This window comes from Orcinus orca, chromosome 11, assembly GCF_937001465.1.
Source record: "Orcinus orca chromosome 11, mOrcOrc1.1, whole genome shotgun sequence".
NCBI classification, from domain to species: domain Eukaryota; kingdom Metazoa; phylum Chordata; class Mammalia; order Artiodactyla; family Delphinidae; genus Orcinus; species Orcinus orca.
Genome location: NC_064569.1, coordinates 96,651,749 through 96,676,583, shown reverse-complemented (window position 1 = coordinate 96,676,583; position 24,835 = coordinate 96,651,749). Strand labels below are relative to the sequence as shown.

At 44.2% G+C, this 24,835-nt stretch overlaps 1 protein-coding gene across 3 annotated transcripts in view; it reads left to right on the top strand.

The window, feature by feature from the left end:
• Window positions 1-24,835, top strand: part of ARFGAP3 (ADP ribosylation factor GTPase activating protein 3) — a 54,490-nt gene that overhangs the window by 23,509 nt on the left and 6,146 nt on the right. For 2 of the 3 annotated variants that reach the window (XM_033405195.2, XM_012536589.3), the window contains 8 exons: window positions 803-865; window positions 2,162-2,208; window positions 2,791-2,933; window positions 8,143-8,271; window positions 9,176-9,298; window positions 14,422-14,553; window positions 22,439-22,562; window positions 23,801-23,891. In XM_033405195.2, coding sequence (XP_033261086.2) covers window positions 803-865; window positions 2,162-2,208; window positions 2,791-2,933; window positions 8,143-8,271; window positions 9,176-9,298; window positions 14,422-14,553; window positions 22,439-22,562; window positions 23,801-23,891 — 852 coding nt within the window. The remainder of the gene's footprint in view (window positions 1-802; window positions 866-2,161; window positions 2,209-2,790; window positions 2,934-8,142; window positions 8,272-9,175; window positions 9,299-14,421; window positions 14,554-22,438; window positions 22,563-23,800; window positions 23,892-24,835) is intronic. The other variant, XM_033405194.2, reaches the window with a different exon arrangement.

The following is a 24,835-nucleotide window of genomic DNA, read 5'->3' as shown; positions in this document are numbered from 1 at the left end:
CGAACCCGTGTCCCCTGCATTGGCAGGCGGATTCTTTTTCTTTTTTATTTTTTTGAATTTTTGAATTTTATTTATTTTTTTATACAGCAGGTTCTTGTTAGTCATCCATTTTATACATATTAGTGTATACATGTCAATCCCAATCTCCCAGTTCATCCTACCACCACCACCACCACCCCCTGGCCCCCCACTTTCCCCCCTTGGTGTCCATACGTTTGTTCTCTACATCTGTGTCTCTATTTCTGCCCTGCAAACCGGAGGCAGATTCTTAACTACTGGACCACCAAGGAAGTCCCTCAGAAGAGTTTACTTTAAAACACCAGTCCATGGGACTTCCCTGGTGACGCAGTGGCTAAGACTCCGTGCTCCCAATGCAGAGGGCCCGGGTTCCATCCCTGGTCAGGGAACTAGATCCCACATGCGTGCCTCAACTCAGAGTTCTCATGCCACACCTAAGGAGCCCACATGCCGCAACTGAGACCCATCGCAACCAAATAAATAAATAAATAAATAAAGTAAAATAAAACACTGGACCATAAGGTAGAATTCCAAATGGTATTAATTAGGGAGACCAATAACATTTTTATTCTACAAAGCAACTGGATACAAAATATACTTCTGTTTTAATGGACTTTTAAAATTCTTAAAATGATAAAATAGAATATGGAGCTAAAAAGAAAAGACAGTCATTGACAGAATTGGATAAGACTCGTAGTACTGAGCAAGTTGAGTGTATTATATATTCAAAAGCACATTTGATGAGTCTATATTCTGCGTTAATATCAATATTTTCAACTTTCAGGTGGACCAGAACAAGGACCAAGTGTGGAAGGTCTTAATGCACCAACAAAGGCTGCTCTAGGTGGTATGTGTTACCCTATAGTGGGATTTAGAGAGTGAGATTAACTAAGAAAATAATGAATCCTGTCTTTACATTCTGCCTAGAACTTCAAATGTAATGAGATTTATTTAATCAAAAATGCTGTTCTGTTTCGGCTGGCTTGGTGACTGTGAAGTGCAGCAGCCTCTGTACCCGGCGAAAGTTGCTCTTGATGCTTTTGATTTGCTGGTTTATGTCCCAGCATAAGCAGAGGTCAGAGCAGCCAAGTCATTCCTAGCTACTCAAGAACTCTTAGCATTTTCTTGTCTTTCTGATTTTATTGTAGGTGAACTTCATTTCTAATTTTTCATTATCAGGGAAATACAATCTGAAATTAGTGCATAGTACACTGTATTAGTTGGAAAGCAACTGCTTTGGTGAAAAATAACTAAACTATTAGAAATGTTCCAGATATTTTCGTCATGTATTTATAATAGACTTGTAGGAGATTGGGAGCAGATTATGTGACTACCACAGTACAAATCTAAAAGAAAGAGATGAAAAGGAGAATTTCCATGGATGGCTTTTTCATACTTGAAATGTAGTGAGTTTATTCCCTCATTAGGACTAAAAGTTTTAATCTTTGTTGTTTGTGGTTTTATGCTGTCTTTTTCCTGTTAAAGCACATTCTCACTTTGTAAGAAAATAATTTTTATTCTTACTGGGTCTCTTTTACATAATTCTAAACACAGAATATGTAACCTATGATTAAAATTTACCCAGAAAACAATTTTTAAGAAACTTTATCTAAAAGCATCATATATTTTTGTGCAATTTAGGATGTAATGCTACCAAAATAATAGAGTGTTTTATATTTCTTATTGGTTAATGTGATAACATAAATCAGAGTGGAAGGCGCTTCACTGCTTTAGTTGTATACATAATGCCTGGCTAACTTTCTGCTTTAAAACAATTTTGAAATTTTTTGAAGAGTAGAGATTAATAGGAGGGTTTGTTCTAATGTAATATGAAATGCTCCTGAAGAAAACAGTGAATGGGGCAAACTCAGTCTCTTTATTTCTCTTCAGTGGGGTGTCCCAAAAACATATGTAATCTCTGAGTTTGGATACTACGTGGAAATACTGAGGACTCTATTTTGATAAAGCTCTGTTCGTGTAAAGCACACTCGTATACTTCTGGATGACAAACTAATGTGGAAAACGTTATAGTCTCTTAAATAATAAAATACAGTATCTTAGAATTTTAAAAAATACACTGAAAATATACACTGAAATTATATATTTCCATTGGTCTGACTTTCTACTTTTTATTTTTTGACAGAGGTTTCCTCTATCATAAAAAAGAAACCAAATCACGCTAAAAGAGGAGTGAGTATTATGTATAAAATATCTGGTAGTTCAGCTCTAAAATGGCTCATGCACTCAGAAAAGCCACCTTTGTCATTTTCCTTTTATTTTGAGCCATATCATAATGAATGTGGCTTTGATAAAAAGCTTGTTTTGTTCAATGAGGGGATGTTATACTTAGTGAAGATTTTCTAGAACGAGTGTTTAACATTTCTCTGTCAATGACAAAATTCTGAAAAAAATCAACAGAGGCTCCCTGGGAGTTTCTGTCATGGTTACGGTTCTAAAAGCAGTGCTGTCTGGTGAGGCTGGGCGGGTTGTCATTGGTTGAATGTTGCGATGCCGTGATTCCTTTCAGAGCCCCTGCTCTGGAGGCAGGTGCGGGCTTTGAGTCCCGACCTCATCACTTGCCGGCTGTGGGATCTTGGTTGAGTCACTTAACTGGCAGGAGCTTCAGGTCCTCATCCATCACCCGGGGATGGAGACAGTGCTGGCCTCATAGAGTCGTGAGGACCAAGTAATAACCCTCGATAAATGTTAGCTTTTGTTGCAAACGTTTTCAGACAGTTTGGGTAGAATGTAATCTTATACTGTATCTTCTAGCTTGGGGCCAAAAAAGGAAGTTTGGGAGCCCAGAAACTGACGAATACGTGCTTTAATGAAATTGAAAAACAAGCCCAAGCCGTAGATAAAATGAAGGAACAGGAAGACCTTCTGGCCAGGGCGGCACCTAAGGAAGAATCGATGTAAGTTTGATTGGGTCATAGTAATATGTTTCTGAGATATGCTTTCCAAATGCCATTTATTCTTACATACGTGTGTGAGGAGGATAATGCAAAATTCAGTTTTATGATAACGAAAACTGCATGGACGTGTAGGTTAGAAGGGGAGAGACCAGGGGAGAAGGAGGCAGTCGCCATTTCCGGTTGAAGCTGTGCAGACAGGATTGGGATGGGGTCGCGGGGAGGGAGAGACAGAAGCGCTCAGGAGGTACTTACGCAGGAAGGACGCTCAGCATCGTCTGTCATCAGGGAAATGCAAGTCAGAGCCCCAGGGAGATGCCACTTCGCTCAAGGTAGCTGTAATCAAGAAGACAGACAGCAAGTGCTGGCAAGAATGCAGAGAAACTGGAGCCCTCGTGCTTTGCTGGTGGTAGTTACCACATGACCCAGCAGTTCCACCCCTCAGTGTATTCTCAGAGAAATTAAAATATGCCCGTGTAGCCACACCAGAACTTGTACATGTGTTCATAGCAGCATTAATCCCTATAGCCAAAAAGTAGAAATAACCCAAATGTCCATCAGGTAGTGAATGGATAAACAAAACGTGTATGTCCGTACAATAAAATATTATTCGGCCATAAAAAGGAATAAAGTACCGACACATGCTGCAGCATGGATAGATCTTAAAATGTTTATGCTAACAAAGAAACTGGCCACAGAAGACCGCATATTGTATGATCCCTTAGAAATGGAATGTCCAAATTAGGCAAATCCAGAGACAGAAGGCAGACTAGTGGTTGCCAGGGGCTGGGGGCAGGGGAGAGAACGCGGTGTGACCGCTAATGGGTGGGGGTTTCTTTTGGGGGTGATGAAAATGTTCTGGAATTAGATAGTGCTGATGGTGGCAGCCTTGTGAATATGCTCAACTGAATGGTGTACTTGAGAAAGGAGGATTTTATGGTATGTGAATTGTATCTCAGTAATGAAGAAAAGTGTTTATAAGGTGAAGCCCCGTTGAACTGGGTGACTAAGTTCTAATTGTATGATGGAAGGTTGTGGGTATGGTGGCATCTGCAGAGCTTTTGAGGCTGGATCTTGAAGGAGTCTCAGAGTCAGACTTGGCACGGGGCAGGGGGAGAAGGAAGAGCCTAAGAGAATGAAGAAGAGGGAATCCAGGCGGTGGCACTGGGGTCCTTCCTGGATTGGGGACGTTGCAATGATGCTGGGGATCGCCCTGAAGTCAGGCGGGCAGTTTTACATCACATCTGAGGGGAGTGCTGTGAAGAAGGGTGTGCTTTGGAAAGCGCGTTTGGTGGCGATATCCAGGACAGAAGGAACGGGAAAAAACTGGAGGCCAGGAGGCCAGACTGGAGACTTGTTTTAGGTAGATACTTAAGGTTCCTGGGAGGTTTTCATTTGTGTTGAGAACAGAAGGGACACATGGCCATCTGGAAAGTGCCCGTGACTGGGCATAGAGGATGGTAAGGAGAGAAGAGAGGAAAGGCGACTTGGAGTCCTGTTTTGTATGCATGTTTATTTTATTTATATGGTGTTTTCTCTTATTTTCACGTGCATCTGTTTTAGCTTGAGTTAATTACTACAGGCTGCCTAATGAAGAAAATACTTTATGAGGTTGTTTTGCGGATTCCTTTAGTTAATTCTCATTAAAGTGCATCAAACAGTGCCTGGCACATAGTAAGTGCTCAACCAGTGTCATTTCTTGCTATTGATGCTCAGAGGACCTTCATAGGATAAGCCGGATAATTTGAAATTGCTAGTTATTCCTCACTGTCCTTTAACTCACAGAACCTAGGGGGCAGCACTAAACTGTATTTGGGTAAAATGTGACCTGAAATGCTCTTTGTGAGGTTTGCTCTGAGTTCTCACAGACTTCACTTTGATATCTCTGACTTAGCTAGGCTTTTTGACACTGGGCAAGGGGGAAGGTTAAATCTGAGTATGTTTGGGACTTCCCTGGTGGCGAAGTGGTTAGGAGTCCACCTGCCAGTGCAGTGGACACGGGTTCGAGCCCTGGTCCGGGAAGATCCCACATGCCGCGGAGCAACTAAGCCCGTGCGCCACAACTACTGGGCCTGCGCTCTAGAGCCCGTGAGGCACAACTACTGAAGCCCACGCGCCTAGAGCCCGTGCTCCGCAACAAGAGTAGCCCTCGCTCGCCACAACTAGAGAAAGCCCACGCACAGCAACGAAGACCCAACGCAGCCAAAAATAAATAAATAAAAAAAATTTAAGAAAATAGTTTAAAAAAATATATGGGTATGTTTGGAAGCAGGCTCTGTCCAGATTGCTTGTGCCTGAGGTTTTCCCAGAGAACGTGTGAAATCCCCGCCTGATCATGGAATACAGGAAGCAGCAGCTCCCTTCCTGTAGGTCAGGTGGACAGAAACCAGCATGTTACTACTAGAAACAACACCAGCCTCAACGTGTCTCTTTCATTAGGACCATTCAGTACAGCATAAAAGCAAAGATGCAGATCACGGGGTGTTTATGAACTGGACTTGGGAACCTAGTTTGACCCCTTTCATGGCCTTGTTCAGAACAGCTGCACCACCATGCCCTAATCACCGTCCTGCCGCTCAGACACATCACAGCTCAGTTTCACCAAACTAGCGCTGTGCCAGCTATGAGGAAGTGCCCAAGCTTTATGTTAGTCTTCTGCAAGTTCTTTTTTTTTTTTTTTTTTTCACGGTACGCGGGCCTCTCACTGTTGTGGCCTCTCCCGTTGTGGAGCACAGGCTCCGGACGCGCAGGCTCAGCGGCCATGGCTCACGGGCCCAGCCGCTCCGCGGCATGTGGGATCTTCCCGGACCTGGGCACGAACCCGTGTCCCCTGCATCGGCAGGCGGACTCTCAACCACCGCGCTACCAGGGAAGCCCTGCAAGTTCATTTTTTTAATGGCTGTAAATAAAGTTATTTCAGTTCAATCAGCTCTCAGGAGCGGTATCGTTTCTTGTGTTGTCGGACTGCGAAACTAAACTATCCATGCAGTAGCCTGAGCCTCGCCTGGCGGTCTCTGGGCCCATCCTCAGAGGCGTCTGTGTGCGCAGTTGGTAGAAAGAGTAAGAAGATACAGTGGTGCCGCTGGAGCTGCTCTCTTGCTGACCTGAGTGTCTGGCCAGCCCTCCCCTGAGCTGAGCTGGTACTGGAAGGGCTTCTGCGGGTCTGAGAAGCTTGGAGTCCTGGCTTCCTTATTCCATTAGTGCTTCCAGGGCCCGGCTGTGAAAAGTGCACACTTTTAATGGAGGATAGACCCAATCGTACGTCAAGTACCCCAAGAAGGAAAACTTCCCCGTCTCATACCATCCCTATCCATTCATCTCCAGAAGACTCCGTTACCACAGTTCTACTGATTTTAAACAGATCTATTGTTTTCCTCCAAAATTTATACTTGAAAGAGTATATTATATTTTCCAAGTAATAAAGTGGGTATGTTACCATTACCTGATCTGTAGGAATAATAGTAAAGAAAACCAACTGCCAGATGAAAACAGAACAGAAATCCTGCTTGACTCACAGCAAAAGCAAGATGATTTTTTCCTAGTAAGAAATTCTGTCGTCATTCCCTTTTACTACAGAGAAATGTATTTATATTATTATGGAATTTATACAGTGCCTTTCTTATGAGGAATTCGTGACGTTTTACACAATTTTATAAAATGGATGATAGCTTAGAAATCCTGATAAGGTAGGTATATCATTTTTCAAGGCCCTGAAATTTTGTTGCTATTTTACTAATATGATAATTTACTCTTGTAATTGTTAATATAGGCCTGGTTTTCTTTATGAAAAATTAAGTATTTATAGCATTTTGGAAATCTGAGAGTGAGAGACAGTGCTTTATTCGTCATTTCTCACCTGGGTGCATTATTTGTCACAAATATTTGAGAGATAGGTGATGAGTATCCGGCTGGTGGTGCAGAGGAAACTATTGGCTGAGAAATGACAACTCCAATTTTTTTTTCTTTTTTTTTTTTGGTTTTATCGGAGTATAGTTGGTTTACAATGTTGTGTTAGTTTTAGGTGTACAGCAAAGTGAATCAGTTATACATATACATCTATCCACTCTTGTTTAGATTCTTTTCCCATATAGGCCATTACAGAGTATTGAGTAGAGTTCCCTGTGCTCTACAGTAGGTCCTTATTCGTTATCTATTTTATATATAGTAGTGTGTATAGGTCAATCCCAGTCTCCCAGTTTATCCCTCCCTGCTCCTTAACCCCTGGTCACCGTAAGTTTGTTTTCTACATCTGTAACTCTGTTTCTGTTTTGTAGATAAGTTCATTTGTACCCTTTTTTTAGATTCCACGTATAAGCTATATCATATGATATTTGTCTTTCTCTGTCTGACTTACTTCACTCAGTATGACAGTCTCTAGCTCCATCCATGTTGCTGCAAATGGCATTGTTTTGTTCTTTTTTATGGCTGAATGGTATTCCATTGTGTGTGTGTGTGTGTGTGTGTGTGTGTGTGTGTGTGTGTGTGTGTGTGTGTATATATATATATATATACATCTTCTCTATCTATTCCTTTGTTGATGGACATTTAGGTTGCTTCCATGTCCTGGCTATTGTAAATAGTGCTGCAATGAACGTTGGGGTGCATGTATCTTTTCAAATTATGGTTTTCTCCAAATATATGCCCAGAAGTGGTATTCCTGGAGATAACTCCATTTTAAATGCTCTCAGAGCCTGATTACATAAAGAGACCCTACAGGAAATTTTCTTGTAAACTGAAGAACCCTTTTGCAGTGAAGTAATCCCTTCTTAATTTATCTATTTGTTAAGTCAAATTTGTATATATTTTTTATCTTAAACCAGAGCAGACCAACAAGACTAACCTTGTACTTTTGATATGTAATGTTGAAGTATAGTAAAATACTGGTCCAAGTAAGAAATTCTGCTTTTTACTATCCTTTAGAGAGATAATTTCAGTATACATCATGTTATGACATGATAATAAGTGATATAAGCTAGAACAGTAATGTAAGTCCAGCAGCAACCAAACAGTATCTGTAACTCATTCAGAGTTTCTTGAGCATCTACTCAAAAAAGACCTTTACCCCCAAAAAAATGCCAACTTGCCTTCATAATCGTTAATTATGGAAAGCAGCATGAAGCTACAAGTAGAGTGATATGTTTAACGTTCTTCGTATTTTAACTCAAGAACAAGAATTAAAGCTAAGTTAAGGAGCATTTGGTTTTTCTGGCAGTGTGTCATCGTTACGATTAGCCTATAAGGATCTTAATATTCAAATGAAGAAAGATGAAAAGATGAACATAAGTGGCAAAAAGAAGGTGGAATCAGAGAGACTCGGCATGGGATTTGGAAACTGCAGAAGGTATGTAAGACTCTGCTTTCTTGGATTTCAGAATTTGAACTAGTTTGCTAATCACGAACGGATTTTCCATGTTAATTTCAACTTCAGAAATGTTTTCTCATTACTCACTTTCTTCAGTTGTTTTGCTTTGCTCTAATACAGTCCGCCCGCAGCCCTCTGTACCCACAGGTTCTGCATTTGCAGATTCAACCAACTGGGGATTGAAAATGTTTGGGGGGGGGATTCCAAAAAGTTCTAAAAAGCAAAACTTGAATTTGCTGCATATACCACTCTTAGGGGCAACTATTTACATAGTATTTACATTGTATTTGCAGTTATTTACGTAGCTTTTACATTGTCTTAGGTGTTATTAGTAATCTAGAGATGATTTAAAGTACAAAGGAATACTGTGGATTTTTTTTATCTGCTGGGGTCCTGGAAGCAATCCCCCTCAGAAGCCGAGGGACAGCGGTGTTCACTATAGCATGAAAAATTCCAAATTTGATTCTTAGGTAAAAGGAAATAGGTCTGACTTGTCATTAAGTGGATGCCATAAACGTAACTGATATATGTGACTGTATTTTGTATAATTAGTTACAGGCCTCACTAAAGTCCAGTATTTTTCAATGCTTACACCAAAACAATATTTTTTTATTGCTCATGTTTTTAACCCCACTAATAAGTATATTTTTATTGAGAGTGTAAATTAAAACATTCATGGGAATTCCCTGGCGGTCCAGAGGTTAGGACTCCACACTTCCGCTGCTGGGGGCCCGCAGTTCGATCCCCGGTCAGGGAACTAAGATCCCAGAAGCTGCGCGGTGAGGCCAAAAAAAAAAAAAAAAAGATTCGTTCTTTGGTGAACACGCAAGTGTCCTCGTGAACTAATATTATTCTTTTCCATTTTATTCTCTATTTTCTCCAGTGGTATTTCACATTCAGTGACTTCAGATTTGCAGACCATTGAACAGGAAACGCCAATCCCAGCGAAACCAAGAAAAAAGTATAGCGACGACAGTGATGACTTGCATTTTACTTCCAGCTCAAGGTAACCTGGTAGAAATCATCTTTAAAGTGTCTTTTTGAAAAGCAGTGATCACTATGGACTCACGAGTTTATTTGCGTTAGGAACAAACACAAATCAGTGTACTTCATTGTTTTTAAAAGCTTTGGCTGGAGTCAAGGACGTCCTTTGGAAAAAAATCGGGGTAACCCTCTTTAGTGGATGATGTTTGCTAATACTGAAATGTTTGATAATAAAATCTGCCCCCCCGGAGTTAAAATTAGAGGTGGGAAAGTTGTATTTATCTAAAACGTGAAATTGGAAAAATATGCAGAATCCCAAAGGTGTATGTTAAGCTGTTCAGTCTTATTCCAACAGTTGGAATATTTCACAGCTGCGCCTTCAGCAGCTTCTTTTGTTTTCCGGATACCAGCTTCTGGAGTCTCCAGTTGGCAGGATAGACTATTAAATAAATGCTCTTTGTGTGTGCATTTTTATGAATGTAAAACACTGTTGCTTTCAGAGGGGCGTCCCGGGATAAAGCCTAGGCCCCGTCCTTCAGCGCTCCCCATCCGACGGGGACAAGTTGCCTAACTCCAGCGTGAAGCTGACCATGGAGAGGCCGTGGTTCATGTTCAAGCCACTGCAGAGGCTGGAAACAAGTTTAACTTGAATTGACTCACTCTGTGCGGTTCCTCCCAGAGCCTGATCAGCACAGGGAGGCCTGCTTCACAGGCACCAAGTAAACTTGGGGTGTCAGGAGGTGGGCATCAGCTGGGGAGCTGGGCGACCTGGACTTGAACCCTGGCCCTGCCACTTACTGACTGTGTGATCTGGGCTGAGCTCTGTAACCTCTCTGTGCTACAGCTTCTTCATCTGTAAGTTAGGGACACCAGCAGTGCCAACCTTTCAGGGTGTGCAAGGGTTAAATGAGTTAATACAGAGCACTGGGAATAGTGCTGTCATGTTTAGCTGCTATTATTATATAGAAACTCAGTTCAGGAGACGTGTGACTCAGTCTAAACGTTTAATTACTATTGTTAGATACTTAAATTAACCTCATTGAGGGCCACCTTCAAGTTTGGAGTTCGGGGAAATTGAATGTGTGCCCATCAGTAATGGGCGGTCCTTACAAGGAGACGCCATCACTCACTCACATCTCAAAGGGCATTACTGTTGTCTGGCAATTATACAGGCTTGAAGCGTTTTCATATACATAGCAGATATAAATATATGTTAACTAATTAGAATCTAATTCTGAAATTCTGTATTCTCCTATCAAAGTTCATAGGTGAGGAATTGTAATACAGAGAACTATCTTTAAATCATTCTGCTAGCATAGCTTCACATTACTTCAAGTCCAGATATTTAACCCCAAAAAAAGTTAGTAGTTTAGAGGTGTTCCCTGTCAGTGCTTTCAGAGACAGGGTGGTTTGATGTTTGCTGCTTGTGAGTAACCTGTATAACATACTGGGTTTCAGGTTACTTAGAGGTAACTTCCAAATCATGCCTTTTAAAGTATTTAAATACATTTTCTACAGGCTAAAATTAAATGTCTAACTTGATTTGAAGGCTGCATGTGTGTCAGATGTGCACACTAGATGAGAGGAGGATGTGTCCGGGTCAAGAAAACTCCCAGTGGTGCAGGGTCTACACTCGCCTGCTTGGCTTCTCCACAAAGCCTTTTTTATTATTTCACTTCTCATTACAACTCCTATGCAGAGGAGAGCATAGGCAAGTAAAGGAAGTAGGTTTCCAGCTCCATGAGTGGTGCCGCTTGGTCACAGGGTTGGAAAGAGAGGTGGCTGCGGGTGAGGACGGGCCCTGGGGGGCAACTGGGGAGCCTTGCTCCTGGGGGGCTTCCTCTGCCCGTTGGGAGCTTTAGGAATCCTGTTGGCTTCCCTCTCCAAAAGCTTAGTCAAAAGACTTAGCCCTAAAGGCCTTCGTTGCTATGGAACAATTATTTATGGTTTGAAACCAGGGAGCAGATGGCGTTTTTATGTTGACCGCACTTACTGGATTCCTGCCAGAGACCTTGGTGTGTTGTTTATCATCACCTGCAGGTTGTCTAGTGGGAACGTAAACGCCTCTGCTGGTCCTCCTTATGGTAGCTGCTATTGGTAGAACAATACTTACTTTGGCAAATGAAGTCAAATAAACACGGACTCTCGGAAAGCAGGCGTATTCCATGAAGAGCTCTCATTGCTTCCAAATAATTCATTAGCCCATTAGAGCTTGAATATTATGAATTATGAAAGAGTACTGTTTCTATTAAAAATAAGACCAACCATAACTTGGGGATTTGTTTTTTTGTTTGTTTTTTTGAGTTCCACTGTTTCCAGGATATAAACAATGTAATTATATATTGAGTACCAAATAATGAAACTGGAACAACTTGTTCAGCCTTATAAAGCCAGTGTGGCCTTCAGTGGAATAGACAGTTGTCTATAGCAGTAAATCAGATATGTGCTATTAGGGTGCTCTTATCAAGGGATTGTAAGGAATGTTTTCAGGTTGGGTGAAGACAGACTGGGAGGGTGAAAATAAAAATGAAATGTATTAAGAACAAGGATCTAGAAATCAAAACATTAGAAAGCCAATAAAGATTTGGAGATCCGGGGCAGCTGTTGTGTTTCCGAGGAAAGACAGGGTGCCCCACAGCCATTGGTGGATGCCCGTCCTCCACCGCATCCTCCCTGGTGCATCGGGAGGCCCTCCCGCACTGTGTACACCATGTAGGAGCACAGGGAGCCTCGCTGGTGAGTGGTGGGAAGGGCACCCTCCCCGCCGCAGTGCAGAGAATACGACGTAACGGGCTCCTGCTAATCAGTAGGACCCTAGCAGAATGGCTTTCTCTCTCCTGACTTTTGAATTGTCCAGTCATTAAAAAAAAAAAAAATCCGATGGCCCTACATTCCAGGATAAGCACTTTGGCTTATCAGAATGAAGAATATTCCCTTAGAGTGATACTAAATTCAAAAAGTCCTGAGTACCAGTGCCTCAGAGTTGTGAAGGGCCTGGAAGTTCCACCCACCTCCATCCAGTGCTCACCCCCACCCCACCACAGAGCCCTCCAGGAGACAACGCAGCCCCTTAGCACTCCTTCCCCTCGCCTCCCTTCTCCCCCTTCCCTCCCTCCTCCCCTCCCTCCCCCCCTCCTCCCCCTCCCTCCTCCCCTCCCCTCCCTCCCCTCCCTCCTCTCCCTCCTCCCCTCCCCCTCCTCCCCCTCCCCCTCCTCCTCTTCCCCTTCCTCCTCCCCCTCCTCCCCCTCCCCTCCCTCCTCCCCTCCCCTCCCCTCCCTCCTCCCCCTCCTCCCCCTCCTTCTCCTCCAGGCAGCCTTTCAGTCCGACAGCAGCTCCATGAGAAACACTGCCCTATGCTTACGTATCTCCCTGGGTTTCTGAGCTCAGATCAGTCAACCTCATAAGGGCAGGGTCTGAGTATGTCTCCTTGCCCAGTATCCTCACCCAGCAAGTGCCTGGCCCCTCATAGGTGCTTATTAAGTAGTTTTAAAATTCCTTATTGAATCGGTCCTAATTCTTTCACTTGGTCCCTTAGAAATATGTCCCTCAAATATTTGAAGGTAACTTTCCAGGCCAACAAGTGGATCACATCTTTCAAACCTCCTTTCTCAGACGTGACTTCGAGCCTCTTCGTTGTTCTGGTCTCTTCTCTGAACAGGGATTGGTTGTCTCTGTTCCTCTGAGCAGAGCCCAGTGGCTCAGGCTCATCCGCTGATCAGCCGCAGGGAGAGCCTGGTCAGTTTCTAGCTGAAATCCAGATACGCTTTGAACACTGCATGTTTTCCTTCCTGGGGAGAGAGGGCTAGTGTAACAAGCTTTGTTCTTAATGACCTCCTTGCCAGAGCATGCAGAAACCACATTCGGAAATTCTGCCTTTTTTCTGTTATTCATATGAAGTCATACCATCTGCTTCAAACGGCAGGTTTATGCCCCCTCCTTTTTCTGGTTTTTTTCCTGCGAGAATAAAAGAGTATATTGAGTCTTTTCCCCCGCCCCCCATCTTAGCTCATGAACTCCTTATGCCCTCGGGGCTTGGCCCTCACCTTGTTTCCTGTGTGCTTCCGTTCTTACTCTCTGCAGAAACCTTGGTGACATTTTTGAAGCCTCTGTGTCCTCTTCCATCATCCTTCCTTCCCTCAGGCCCAAGCATTGGGATCCGCGTCTCTCTTCTGAACTTCGGGAACCACCTTTATAAGGAGTGCATGCCTGGCCGGGTTGTTTTCCGCCCTAAGCGGTCCTGAACTCTGAGGTGGCACACGGTCACTTTCCACTGCGGCTCTGGCACATCCGCCTCACCTGTCAATCTCTGTCCTGTTCCAGGCAAACCCTGCTGCTCTTGGTCAAAGGTTTTTCTCCCACCACTCAGGACCAAAAGATGTCCCTGAGCCTTGCTCTCTCAGCGATGCCCTGCTCAGTGACGCTCAGCTAATGAAAGTGTAAACCCACCCAGAAGGCCAGCAGCTCCCCTGAGATGCTTACAGACAAAGCTCACGTCAAGCTCCAGACTGAAGAGCATCTCGGGGCGGTGGTCCCGTGACAGCGATTCCAGGAGAAGGCTTGTCAGCGTCACTTACACTGAGGGCTGCTTGCTGTTAGGGATGGTGCCTTATACCGTGGCTGACGTGGCCGGATTGGCAACAAAGAGCTCCTCGGATGGGCTTGAAGCATTATTTGTGACTAACCTATAGTGGGGTAGCACTCAAAGACGTCATGCGCTGTTGGGATAAGCTAGGTTACGCTGCAGTGAGAAATACCCCCCACCCACCCACCCCCGCCCTGATCTTTAGGGCTTAACGCAATGATGGTTTGTCTCTCATTCGCTAAAGTCAGCTGAGGGTACAGGTGATTGTCCAACTTACCTGTCCTTCTGGTGGAATCTTGATTGTCCAGGTGGATGGTGGTTTCACCTGCCCGAGGCTGAAGCACCTGGAAAACCCGACCTCTTCCATGCGGCGAGGGAAGAGAAGACTGGGCACCTGAAAGGCCTTGGAAATGACTCGCCTTATGTCTGCTCCTGTTGCACTGGCCAGATCACATGGCTGCCCCCAACTCCGAAGAGGCCGGGAAGGGCGGTCCCCATGCACCGGATGTGAGTGGACATCGGTCAGGTCCTCCAAAGTCACTGTTCTGCTCTCTCTCATACAGGTACTTTGACGAGCCAGTGGAGTTAAGGAGCAGTTCTTTTTCTAGCTGGGATGACAGTTCGGATTCCTTTTGGAAAAAAGAGACCGTCAAAGACACTGACATCATTCTAAAAACCACAGGCTACACAGACAGGTATGAATACCAGAGCAGTGGGATTGTAAATAGTGACTCTATGCATCTCTAGGGAAATTCTCTAACACTAGTAAATGATTTTGTTGTACTATTTCAAGAATATTCTTTGTATCCTGGTCTGTATTCTGACCTCACAGTTTTTCCTTTCCCAGAATGTCATATAATTGGAGGCATGCAGTAACCAGCCCTGTTAGACAGGCTTCTTTGACTTTTCGTAGTGCACTTGAGATTCATTCATGTTGCTGTGTTCCTCCATCTTTATTTTTGAGTCTGTTTATCCATTTACCTGTCAAAGAACTGTCTACAGTTTTTGGTGATTATGAATGAAGGGCTATATAATGTATCGTCCAAACCAGGGAACTCTTTATAGAGTGCAGGGGGACAATGCTAGTATGTTGGGACAACAGGTGTGACCTGGGATTGTCCTCGGTGACTGGAATGTACCGTCATCCTACTCATTTTGTATCCTGCGTAATGTGGAGCAGTGTCTTACGTGCATGACAATGTATTCAGTATTTACTAATTGATCCGTGGAACTGAAGAGTGAAATAACAGGCCTATTTTTTTTTTTTTCGGTACATGGGCCTCTCACTGCTGTGGCCTCTCCCGTTGCGGAGCACAGGCTCCGGACGCGCAGGCTCAGTGGCCATGGCTCACGGGCACAGCTGCTCCGCGGCATGTGGGATCTTCCCGGACCGGGGCACGAACCCGCGTCCCCTACATCAGCAGGCGGACTCTCAACCACTGCGCCACCAAGGAAGCCCAACAGACCTATTTTAAATAGCAAAATTCATTCAAATGTTGTGTGGTTTGGATATTTATTCATTTTTCTAATTAGAATATCCAGCCTTTTCAAAGTGGCCTAAAATCCTTTTACAAAATTACTGCTGTTGGCTTTCTAAAAAGCGAAATGGCGTGTGCACACATTATAAATGAGAAGTGCGTTTGCCGTACCTCAAATCAGCTTAACCTGTTTTTGTTCTTTGTGCTGAGAACATTTAAGCTCTACTCTCTTCCCACAGTTCAAGTAACACTACAGGATTATTAACTATGATCACCATGCTGTACGTCAGATCCCCAGAACTTATTCATCTGATAAATGAAAGTTTGTACCCTTTGACCAACATCTGCCCCCATCTCCCTGGGAACCGCTATTCTGCTCTCTGTTTCTTTGAGTTCAACTTCTTCTTTTTTAGATTCTGCATCCAAGTGAGGACATATAGTATTTGTCTTTCTCTGGCTTCCTCCAGGTTCATCCATGATGGCAGGATTTCCTTCTTTCTTTTTTAGAGCAGAATATTATTCCATTGTATATCATATACTACATTTTCCTTCTTTCTTTTTTAGAGCAGAATATTATCCCATTGTATATCATATACTACATTTTCTCTATCCGTTCACCCATTGACGGATACTTAGGCTGCTTCCATATCTTGCTATTGTGAATAATGCGGCCATGCACACGGGGCTGCAGAGATCTCTTCATGATACTGACTTTGTTTCCTTCAGACATATATACCCAGAAGTGGGATCATATGGTAGTTCTATTTTTAATTTTTTTATGAACTCCCACACTGCTTTCCATGTGACTATACTAATTTCCATTCCCACCAGTGGTATACAAAGGTTCCCTTTTCTCCAGTCCTCACCATCGCTTATCTCATGTCTTCCTGACAATAGCCATCCTAACAGGTGTGAGGGGGTATACCTCACTGTGGTTTTGATTTCCATTTCTCTGATGATCACTGATGTTGAACACCTTTTCATATACCTGTTGGCCTTAAACTTCCCTCTTAGTACTGCTTTTGCTATATCCCATAAGTGTTTCCATTTTTATTTGTTTTAAGATATCCTTTTTTTCTTTTCTTTTTTTAATTGAAGTAAAGTTGATTTACAATATTGTGTTAGTTTCTGGTGTACAGCAAAGTGATTCAGATAGATAGATAGATGCAACTGAATATGTAAGAATATATATATATATTCTTTTTCATATTCTTTTCCATTATAAGTTATTATAAGGTATTGAGTGTAGTTCGCTGCGCTTTATAGTAGGACCATGTTGTTTATTTTATTTTATTTTTTAGAAAATTGGTGGGATTTTTTTTTTAATTTATTTTATTTATTTATTTTTGGCTGCATTGGGTCTTCATTGCTGTGTGTGGGCTTTCTCTAGTTGCGGTGAGCAGGGGCTACTCTTCGTTGCTGTGTGTGGGCTTCTCACTGCGGTGGCTTCTCTTGTTGCAGAGCACGGGCTCTAGGTGCACCGGCTTCAGTAGTTGTGGCACGTGGGCTCAGTAGTTGTGGCTCACGGGCTCTAGAGCGCAGGCTCAGTAGTTGTGACGCACGGGCTTAGTTGCTTCGCAGCATGTGGGATCTTCCTGGACCAGGGCTCAAACCCGTATCCCCTGCATTGGCAGGCGGATTCTTAACCGTTGTGCCACCAGGGAAGCCCTCTATTTTACATTGATATGTAGTAGTGGTATCTGTTAATCCCAAACTCCTAATTTATCCCTTCCCCCAGCTTTCCCCTTTGGTAACCTTAAATTTGTTTTCTTTTTTAGTGAGTCTGTTTGTTTTGTAAATAAGTTCATTTGTATCATCTTTTTTAGATTCCATGTGTAAGTGATATCATATGAAATTTGGCTTTCTCTGTCTGACTTTCTTCACTTAATATGATAATCTCCAGGTCCATCCATGTTGCTGCAGATGGCATATTTCATCCTTTTTTATGGCTGAGTAGTATTCCATTGCATACATATAAACCACATCTTCTTTATCCATTCATCTGTCAATGGACATTTAGGTTGCTTCCACGTCTTGGCTATTGTAAATAGTGCTGCTATGAACACTGGGGTGCATGTATCTTTTAGAATTAGAGTTTTTGCCTTTTCTGTATATATGCCCAGGAGTAGGATTGCTGGATCCTGTGGTAGCTCTATTTTTAGTTTTTTAAGGAACCTCCATACTGTTCTCCATAGTGGCTGCACCAACTTACATTCCCATCAACAGTGAAGGAGGGTTCCTTTTTCTCAACACCCTCCAGCAATTATTATTTGTAGACTTTTTGGTGATGGCCATCCTGACCAGTGTGAGGTGATACCTCATTGTAGTTTTGATTTGCGTTTCTCTAGCAATTAGTGATGTTGAGCATCTGTGGATGTGCCTGTTGGCCATCTGTATGTTTTCTTTGGAAAAATGTCTATTTCTGCTCATTTTCTGATTGGGTTGTTTGTGGGTTTTTTTGATATCGAGCTGTAGGAGCTGTTTTGTATATTTTGGAAATTAAGCCCTTGTTGGTCGCATCACTTGTAAATATTTTCTCCCATTCTGTGGGTGGTCTTTTCATTTTGTTTATAGTTTCCTTTACTGTACAAAAGCTTATGAGTTTGATTAGGTCCCATTTGTTTACTTTCGCTTTTATTTCTTTTGCCTTGGGAGACTGACCTAAGAAAACATTGGTACAATTTATGCCAGAGAATGTTTTGCCTATGTTCTCTTCTAGGAGTTTTTTGGTGTCATGTCTTATATTTAAATCTTTAAGCCGTTTTGAGTTTATTTTTGTGTATGGTGTGAGGGAATGTTCTACTCCATTGATTTACAGCATCCAGCTTTCCCAACACCACTTGTTGAAGAGACTGTCTTTTCTCCATTGTATATTCTTGGCTCCTTTGTTGAAGATTGTGTTTTCAGATATCCTTTAATTCCCCTTTTGGTTTCTTCCTGGACCCGTTGGTTGCTCAGGCGTGTGCTGTTTAATTTCCACCTATTTGTGGAGTTTTCACTTTTCCTCCTGTTATTGATTTCTACTTTCATACTCCGGTGGTTGGAAAAGATACTTAACGTGATTTCAACCTTCTTAAATTTCTTAAGACCTAAATATCATTCAGATTTGTGTGTGACTTAGCCTGTGATTCATCCTGGAGAATGTTCTGTGTGTGCTTGAGAATGTGTGTTCCGCTGCTATAGGATGGAACGTCCTCAATACGTCTTTTGTTCCATTTGGTTCAAGTCCAGTTTTCCTTATTGATTTTCTGTCTGGATGATCTGTCCATCGTTGAAAGTGGGATATTAAAGTCCTCTATTATTATTGCAGTACTGTCTATTTCTCCCTTCAGATCTGTTAATATTTGCTTATTATATTTTAGGTGTTCCTGTGTTGGGTGCATAAATATTTGCCGTTGTTATATCCTCTTGATGAATTGACCCTTTAATCATTCTATAAAGACCTTTGTCTCTTGTTACAGTTTGTGACTTAAAGTCGGTTTTGTCTGATATGAGTATGGCTCTCCCTGCTCTCTTTTGGTTTCCATTTGCGTGGAATAGCTTTTTCCATCTCTTACTTTCAGCCTATGTGTGTCTCTAAAGCTGAAGTGAGTCTCCTACAGGCAGTATATAGTTGTATCTTGTTTTTGTTTTTGTTTTTTTTTAATCCATTCAGACACTCTGTGTCTTTTGATTGGAGAATTTAATTTGTTTGCATTTAAAATAATTGTTGAGGGCTTCCCTGGTGGTGCAGTGGTTGAGAGTCTGCCTGCCGATGCAGGGGACACAGGTTTGTGCCCCGGTCCGGGAAGATCCCACATGCCGCGGAGCGGCTGGGCCCATGAGCCATGGCCACTGAGCCTGTGCATCCGGAGCCTGTGCTCCGCAACGGGAGAGGCCACAACAGTGAGAGGCCCGCGTACAGCAAAAAAAAAAAAAAAAAATTGTTGATAGTTAAGGATGTACTATTGCCATATCTCATTAACTGTTTCTTGGCTGTTTCTGTAGCTCTTCTATTTGTTGCTTCCTCCCTTGCTGTCTTCCTTTGTGATTTGATGATTTTCCATAGTGGTATGTTTTGATTCCTTTCTCTTTTTCTTTTGTGTTTCTACTATAGGTTTTTGCTTTGTGATTACCATGAGGCTTACATAAAACATCTTACAGTTATAGCAGTCTATTTTAAGCTAATAACAATTTAACTTAGATTGCATACAAAATCTCTACTCTTTTACTCTCCTTCCCTACATTTTATGTTTTTTATGTCATAATTTACATCTTTTTATATTGTGTATCCACTAATAAATTACTGTAGCTATCGTTGTTTTTACCGCTTTTGTCTTTTAACCTTTATACTAGAGTTAAGTGATTTATACACCACTATGACAGTATTAGAGTGTTCTGAATTTGGCTATATGCTTACCTTCACCGGCGAGTTTTATACTTTCCTATGTTTTCATGTTACTGATGAGCATCCTTTCATTTTAGCTTGAAGAGCTCCTTCTAGCATTTCTTGTAGGACAAGTCTGGTGGCTGGCAGTTGTGTTTGTGTTTGTTTTTCCAGCACTTTGAATATATCATCCCACTATATTCTGGCCTTCAGGATTTCTGCAGAGAAATCTGCTTATAGCCTTACAGGGCTTCCATTTTATAGAATGAGTTTCTTTCTCTTGCTGCTATCAAAATTCTCTCTTTGTCTTTGATTTTTGACAGTTTTATTATATATTTCTTGGTGAAGATTTCTTTGGGTTGAATCTGTTTGGGGACCTATGAGCTCCATGTATCTGGATGTCCGCATCTCTGTCCAGATTTAGGAAGTTTTTAGAGATTATTTCTTTAAATAAGCTTTCCGCCCCTTTCTTCCTCTCTTCTCCTGGGACTCCCACAATGCATGAATTGTGTTCTTGATGGTGTCCCATAATTCACATAGGCTTCTTTGCTCTTTTTCTTTTTTTCTTTGTTCTCTTCTGACTGGATAATTTCAAATGAGTTGTCTTCAAGTTCACAGATTCTTTCTTCTGCTTCAGTGGTCTGCAACCTTTTTGGCTCCAGGGACCAGTTTCGTGGAAGACAATTTTTCCACGGCCCGGGATTCGGGGGTGGGGGGTGGTTTCAGGATGATTCAAGCGCATTACCTTTATTGTGTACTTTATTCCTATTATTATTACATTATAATATATAATGAAATAATTATACAACTCACCATAATGTAGAATCAACGGGAGCCCTGAGCTTGTTTTCACTTGCCACTCACTGACAGGTTTTGTTTTGTTTTGTTTTTCAAATTTATTTATTTTACCTATTTACTTATTTATTTTTTATTTTTGGCTGCGTTTGGTCTTCACTGCCACGTGCCAGCCCTCTTCCAATTGTGGTGAGCAGGGCCACTCTTCACTGCAGTGCACGGGCCTCTCAACGCAGCGGCTTCTCTTGTTGCAGAGTATGGGCTCCAGGTACATGGGCCTCAGTAGCTGTGACCCGTGGGCTCCAGAGTGCAGCCTCAGCAGTTGTGGCGCACGGGCCCAGATGCTCCACGGCACACGGGATCCTCCCAGACCAGGGCTCAAACCAGTGTCCCCTGCCCTGGCAGGCGGGCCCTCAACCACTGTTGCCACCAGGGAAGTCCCCACTGACAGGGTTTTGATATGAGTCTGCAAGCAATTGACTTATTATGGTTTCTGTGCAGTCAGACCTCCCTGCTAATGATAATGTGTATTTGCAGCCGCTCCCCAGCGCTAGCATCACCACCTCAGCTCTACCTCAGATCATCAGGAATTAGATTCTCATAAGGAACGCACAACCTAGATCCCTCCCACGTGCAGTTCTGGTTCGAACCTACTGGGTTCATGCTCCTATGCGAATCTAATGCCGCCGCTGATCTGACAGGAGGCGGAGCTCAGACGGTAATGCGAGCGATGGGAAGCGGTTATGATTTCTGTCTCTGTGTTGAACTTCTCATCTTATCTGTGTATTATTTCCCTGATTTTATTGAGGTGTCTGTGTTCTTGTAGGTTGATGAGCTTCCTTAGAACAATTATTCTGAATTCTTTGCCAGGCAATTCTTTGGGATCAGTTACTGGAAGATTATTGCCCCCTCGGTGGTATCATGTTCCCTTGGTTTCTCATGTCCCTTGGAGTCTTGTGTCGCTGTCTTTGCATTTGAAGGAGCAATCACCTCCTCCAGTCTTCAGTGCCTGGCTTTGGGTGAGCAGTGCCTTCAGTAGTCAGCCCTGCTGGAGATGCGGAGGCTTACTCAGACCTTTTCTGTGGATGCACTCACTCCACACTTCTTATTCCTCTTGGGGGGTGACGTCTCAGGATGGTATGTCTTTTCTCAGTCCCACAGAGCAGGGCCAGGTGCTGAGAGCCTCCTGCTTGCTCTCCCCAGGGTGGTGCCCTGAAATGCTCGGGTTGCTGTGCCCTCTGCGAATCCCAGAGTTGGGCTGAATTTTGCACATGCTCACTTTCTGTCTGCAAAGGCTTGCCCTCACCATCCGCAGGGGCATGTGCAGGGAGCCGGCTGGGGGGCCAAAGGTGCACGGGTGAGGCATGCAGAGCGTTGGAGGGCCAGTTGGGGGCTCCCCAGGCAAAGTGTATCCAGTGGTTTGTGAGCAGGCCTCCTCATGGAGTTCGGGAAGTGGTTAGTGGAATCCACACAGCTTTGATGAGTTCTGAGCCCTGGCTGCTCTGCTTCCAGCCTCCCCCAGCCCCTAAGCTGTGTCGGTCACCTCAGTATCCTGGGTGGGATGAGAAAGAAAGAGCCACCCTTGGCAATGTCCCACACAGCTGGGGAGACCAGGCACCCGCTCACCACCCTCTCACCTTCCCCCGTGGGAGAAATTGCAGGCCCCGTGGGTCTCTCTTGGCACTGAGCTGTGCTGCCTTGGAGGAGGAGTGACATGGGCCCAGTGAAACTATTCGTCTTACCCTCTTTAATGCATCCAGTCTTGGATTTTTTGCGCCAGCAGTGTGCTGGACCCTCTCTGCCGGACTCCTGGACTCCCACAAAGGCATTCTCATCTGTGGGTGATTGTCAAAACCAGTGTTCTCTAAGGGGTAATGGGAGAAAACTCCTATTTCATCATCTAACTGACGTCATTCCTGTTTTGGCTGTTGCTAACTGTAGACCTACTGCTCGCCGCAAGCCAGACTATGAGCCAGTTGAAAATACAGATGAGGCCCAGAAGAAGTTTGGCAACGTCAAAGCCATTTCCTCAGATATGTACTTTGGAAGACAAGCCAAAGCTGACGTAAGTGCCCAGGGAGTTTCTGTGTGGTCCCCACAGAGCAGGAAGCCAGCAGGGCCACGGGAGGTGTGGGAGGAGGTGCTGGATGCTGAGTGAGATGGAGTCAGGCTGCAAGGGACCCCTGTCCCCAGAGTGCTGGAGCAGGACTCGAGCCCAGGTCTTTCTGACTAATCGCCCCACTTTGCCGCTCCAGCTAGAGGAGTGATGGGAAGGCAGGGACAGTGTCTCATCTTTCTCTCATTCCTTTCTCAGTGTTTTGAATAGCCATCCATTCGATACCTTTTGAGTAAATTTCAGGAGATTTTTGATACACCTGTAATTTACTTAGCAATTTTTTAACCATAGTTAAATGAAGTATACAGATAGATTCTCGAGGGTAGGTATATTTATTTTCAGAAAAGAGATTATTGCCTCTTTTCTCAGAAATGTTAATGAGCTTATCTTAGTGGAGTCTGGCTAAGCAGTAAGACTCAAATGGAAATGGGGAGCTTAAAGGTTTCCTTTTAATTGTGAAGCACTAATGTGCTTACGCAAAACTCTTAGAGATACGTGTTATTACTAGGCTTCCTGCACGATACAGAGAATAATTATTTCCTAAAGTACCGATTTTATTTTGTAGCAGTAGAAATTCCACTAGCTTTTTTTTTTTTTTTTTTTTTTTTTGCGGTACGCGGGCCTCTCACTGCTGTGGCCTCTCCCGTCGCGGAGCACAGGCTCCGGACACGCAGGCCCAGCGGCCATGGCTCACGGGCCCAGCCGCTCCGCGGCACGTGGGATCCTCCCGGACCCGGACATGAACCCGTGTCCCCTGTATCGGCAGGCGGACTCCCAACCACTGCGCCACCAGGGAAGCCCTCCACTAGCATTTTGAGTGTATTTAGAGTTGCCACTTGGCTATTCTCCACCCACTAAAATCTGCCTTGTTTTAAAGTTGACAACATTCAAGTTCAGTTAGGAAATCACCTAAGGCTATTGGGAGAGAGCTTCTTGGAGCGGCCTTTCCTGGCAGCTGGGTGAGAGCAGCACATGACAGAGCTGTCACTGTCACTCTCCCTCTGGGTTCCCCTCCACTGACCGTTGTTGGCCGTGGCGTTGTGCGTTCACCTGTCTGCTTGTGACCCGCAGGACGTGAGTGTCATGCCGGCCCCCAGCCCAGCCGTGATAGCTCCTCGGTGATTCTTTCTGCAGAATTGCTCATGGTGTTTGGAGCCTAATGTTTCTTTCCTCCTGGTCTTGTCTAGTTTGAAACCAGGGCTCGGCTGGAGAGGCTTTCGGCAAGTTCCTCCATCAGTTCTGCTGACCTGTTTGATGAGCAGAGGAAGCAGACGGCAGGTAATGAGGCTGGTCTCCACCGCGTCTGCGGCATGAATACATTTCCTCTGAACAGGGCTTTGTACTTTACCAGGATTGTTAGCGGCCATTATTGATGCTCCTATGGCCTCTGTAAGTCAGGCAGAGCAGAAGTTATTATTCCAGGCTTTGCATGTGAAGAGACCAAGTCATGGAATTTAAGCGACGTCCCCAAAGTTACCCGGCATGTCGTCTCCCTGAACCATCGTCACGGGCGGTGGGGTGCCTAGCATGGTGTGATCCTGGTGTCTGGCTCGTGTGGTGTCACAGCCTTGGAGGGGACAGCCCTGGGCTCCCATGTGACGGGACCCACTCCCTAACTGTGAGACCTGGGGGATTTCAGGTCACCTTTAGCCTCGGTCTCCTCCTCTGTAAAATGGGTGGGTGATATCCATACCTACCTCACCAGTTTGTACTGAGGCTGAAATGAGGTCCTTTATGTAAAGTGTCACCTCGGGGTCTGGCACATGGCAGGCCCTCCCAGGCCCCTCCCAGAACCCAGGGGTAGTCAGAGCAGATAGAACAGGTGAGTCCACCAGCCTCCACCTCCCAGGGGAGACAGAATGGGGCTTTGGAACCAGGCAGGTGGAGAGGAGGGTCCAGACCCCGATGAGGAGATGTCTGGCCCCCCGCCCAGGGAGTAAGCCTCAGCACACAGGCCCGTCACGGGCGTCCAGAACCAAGCGCCTCTCTGCTTGTCCCTCTGACCCTGAGCCATAGGAAAGCCGTGTTCCAGTCCCAGTCAGCCCCAAGTCAGGCCTCGGGGGTAAGGGGAGGGCCACGTGTCCCCCTTATGTCATGGCTGACATTCAAGGAGCAGGGTCCTCTGAGGTCATTTCAGGAGCCCACTCATCAGCAGGAGCACCCAAGCGGGGGGGGATCTCCAAGGCCTTCAAGGCCCGGGACCGCCTGCACCCCTCGTCTCC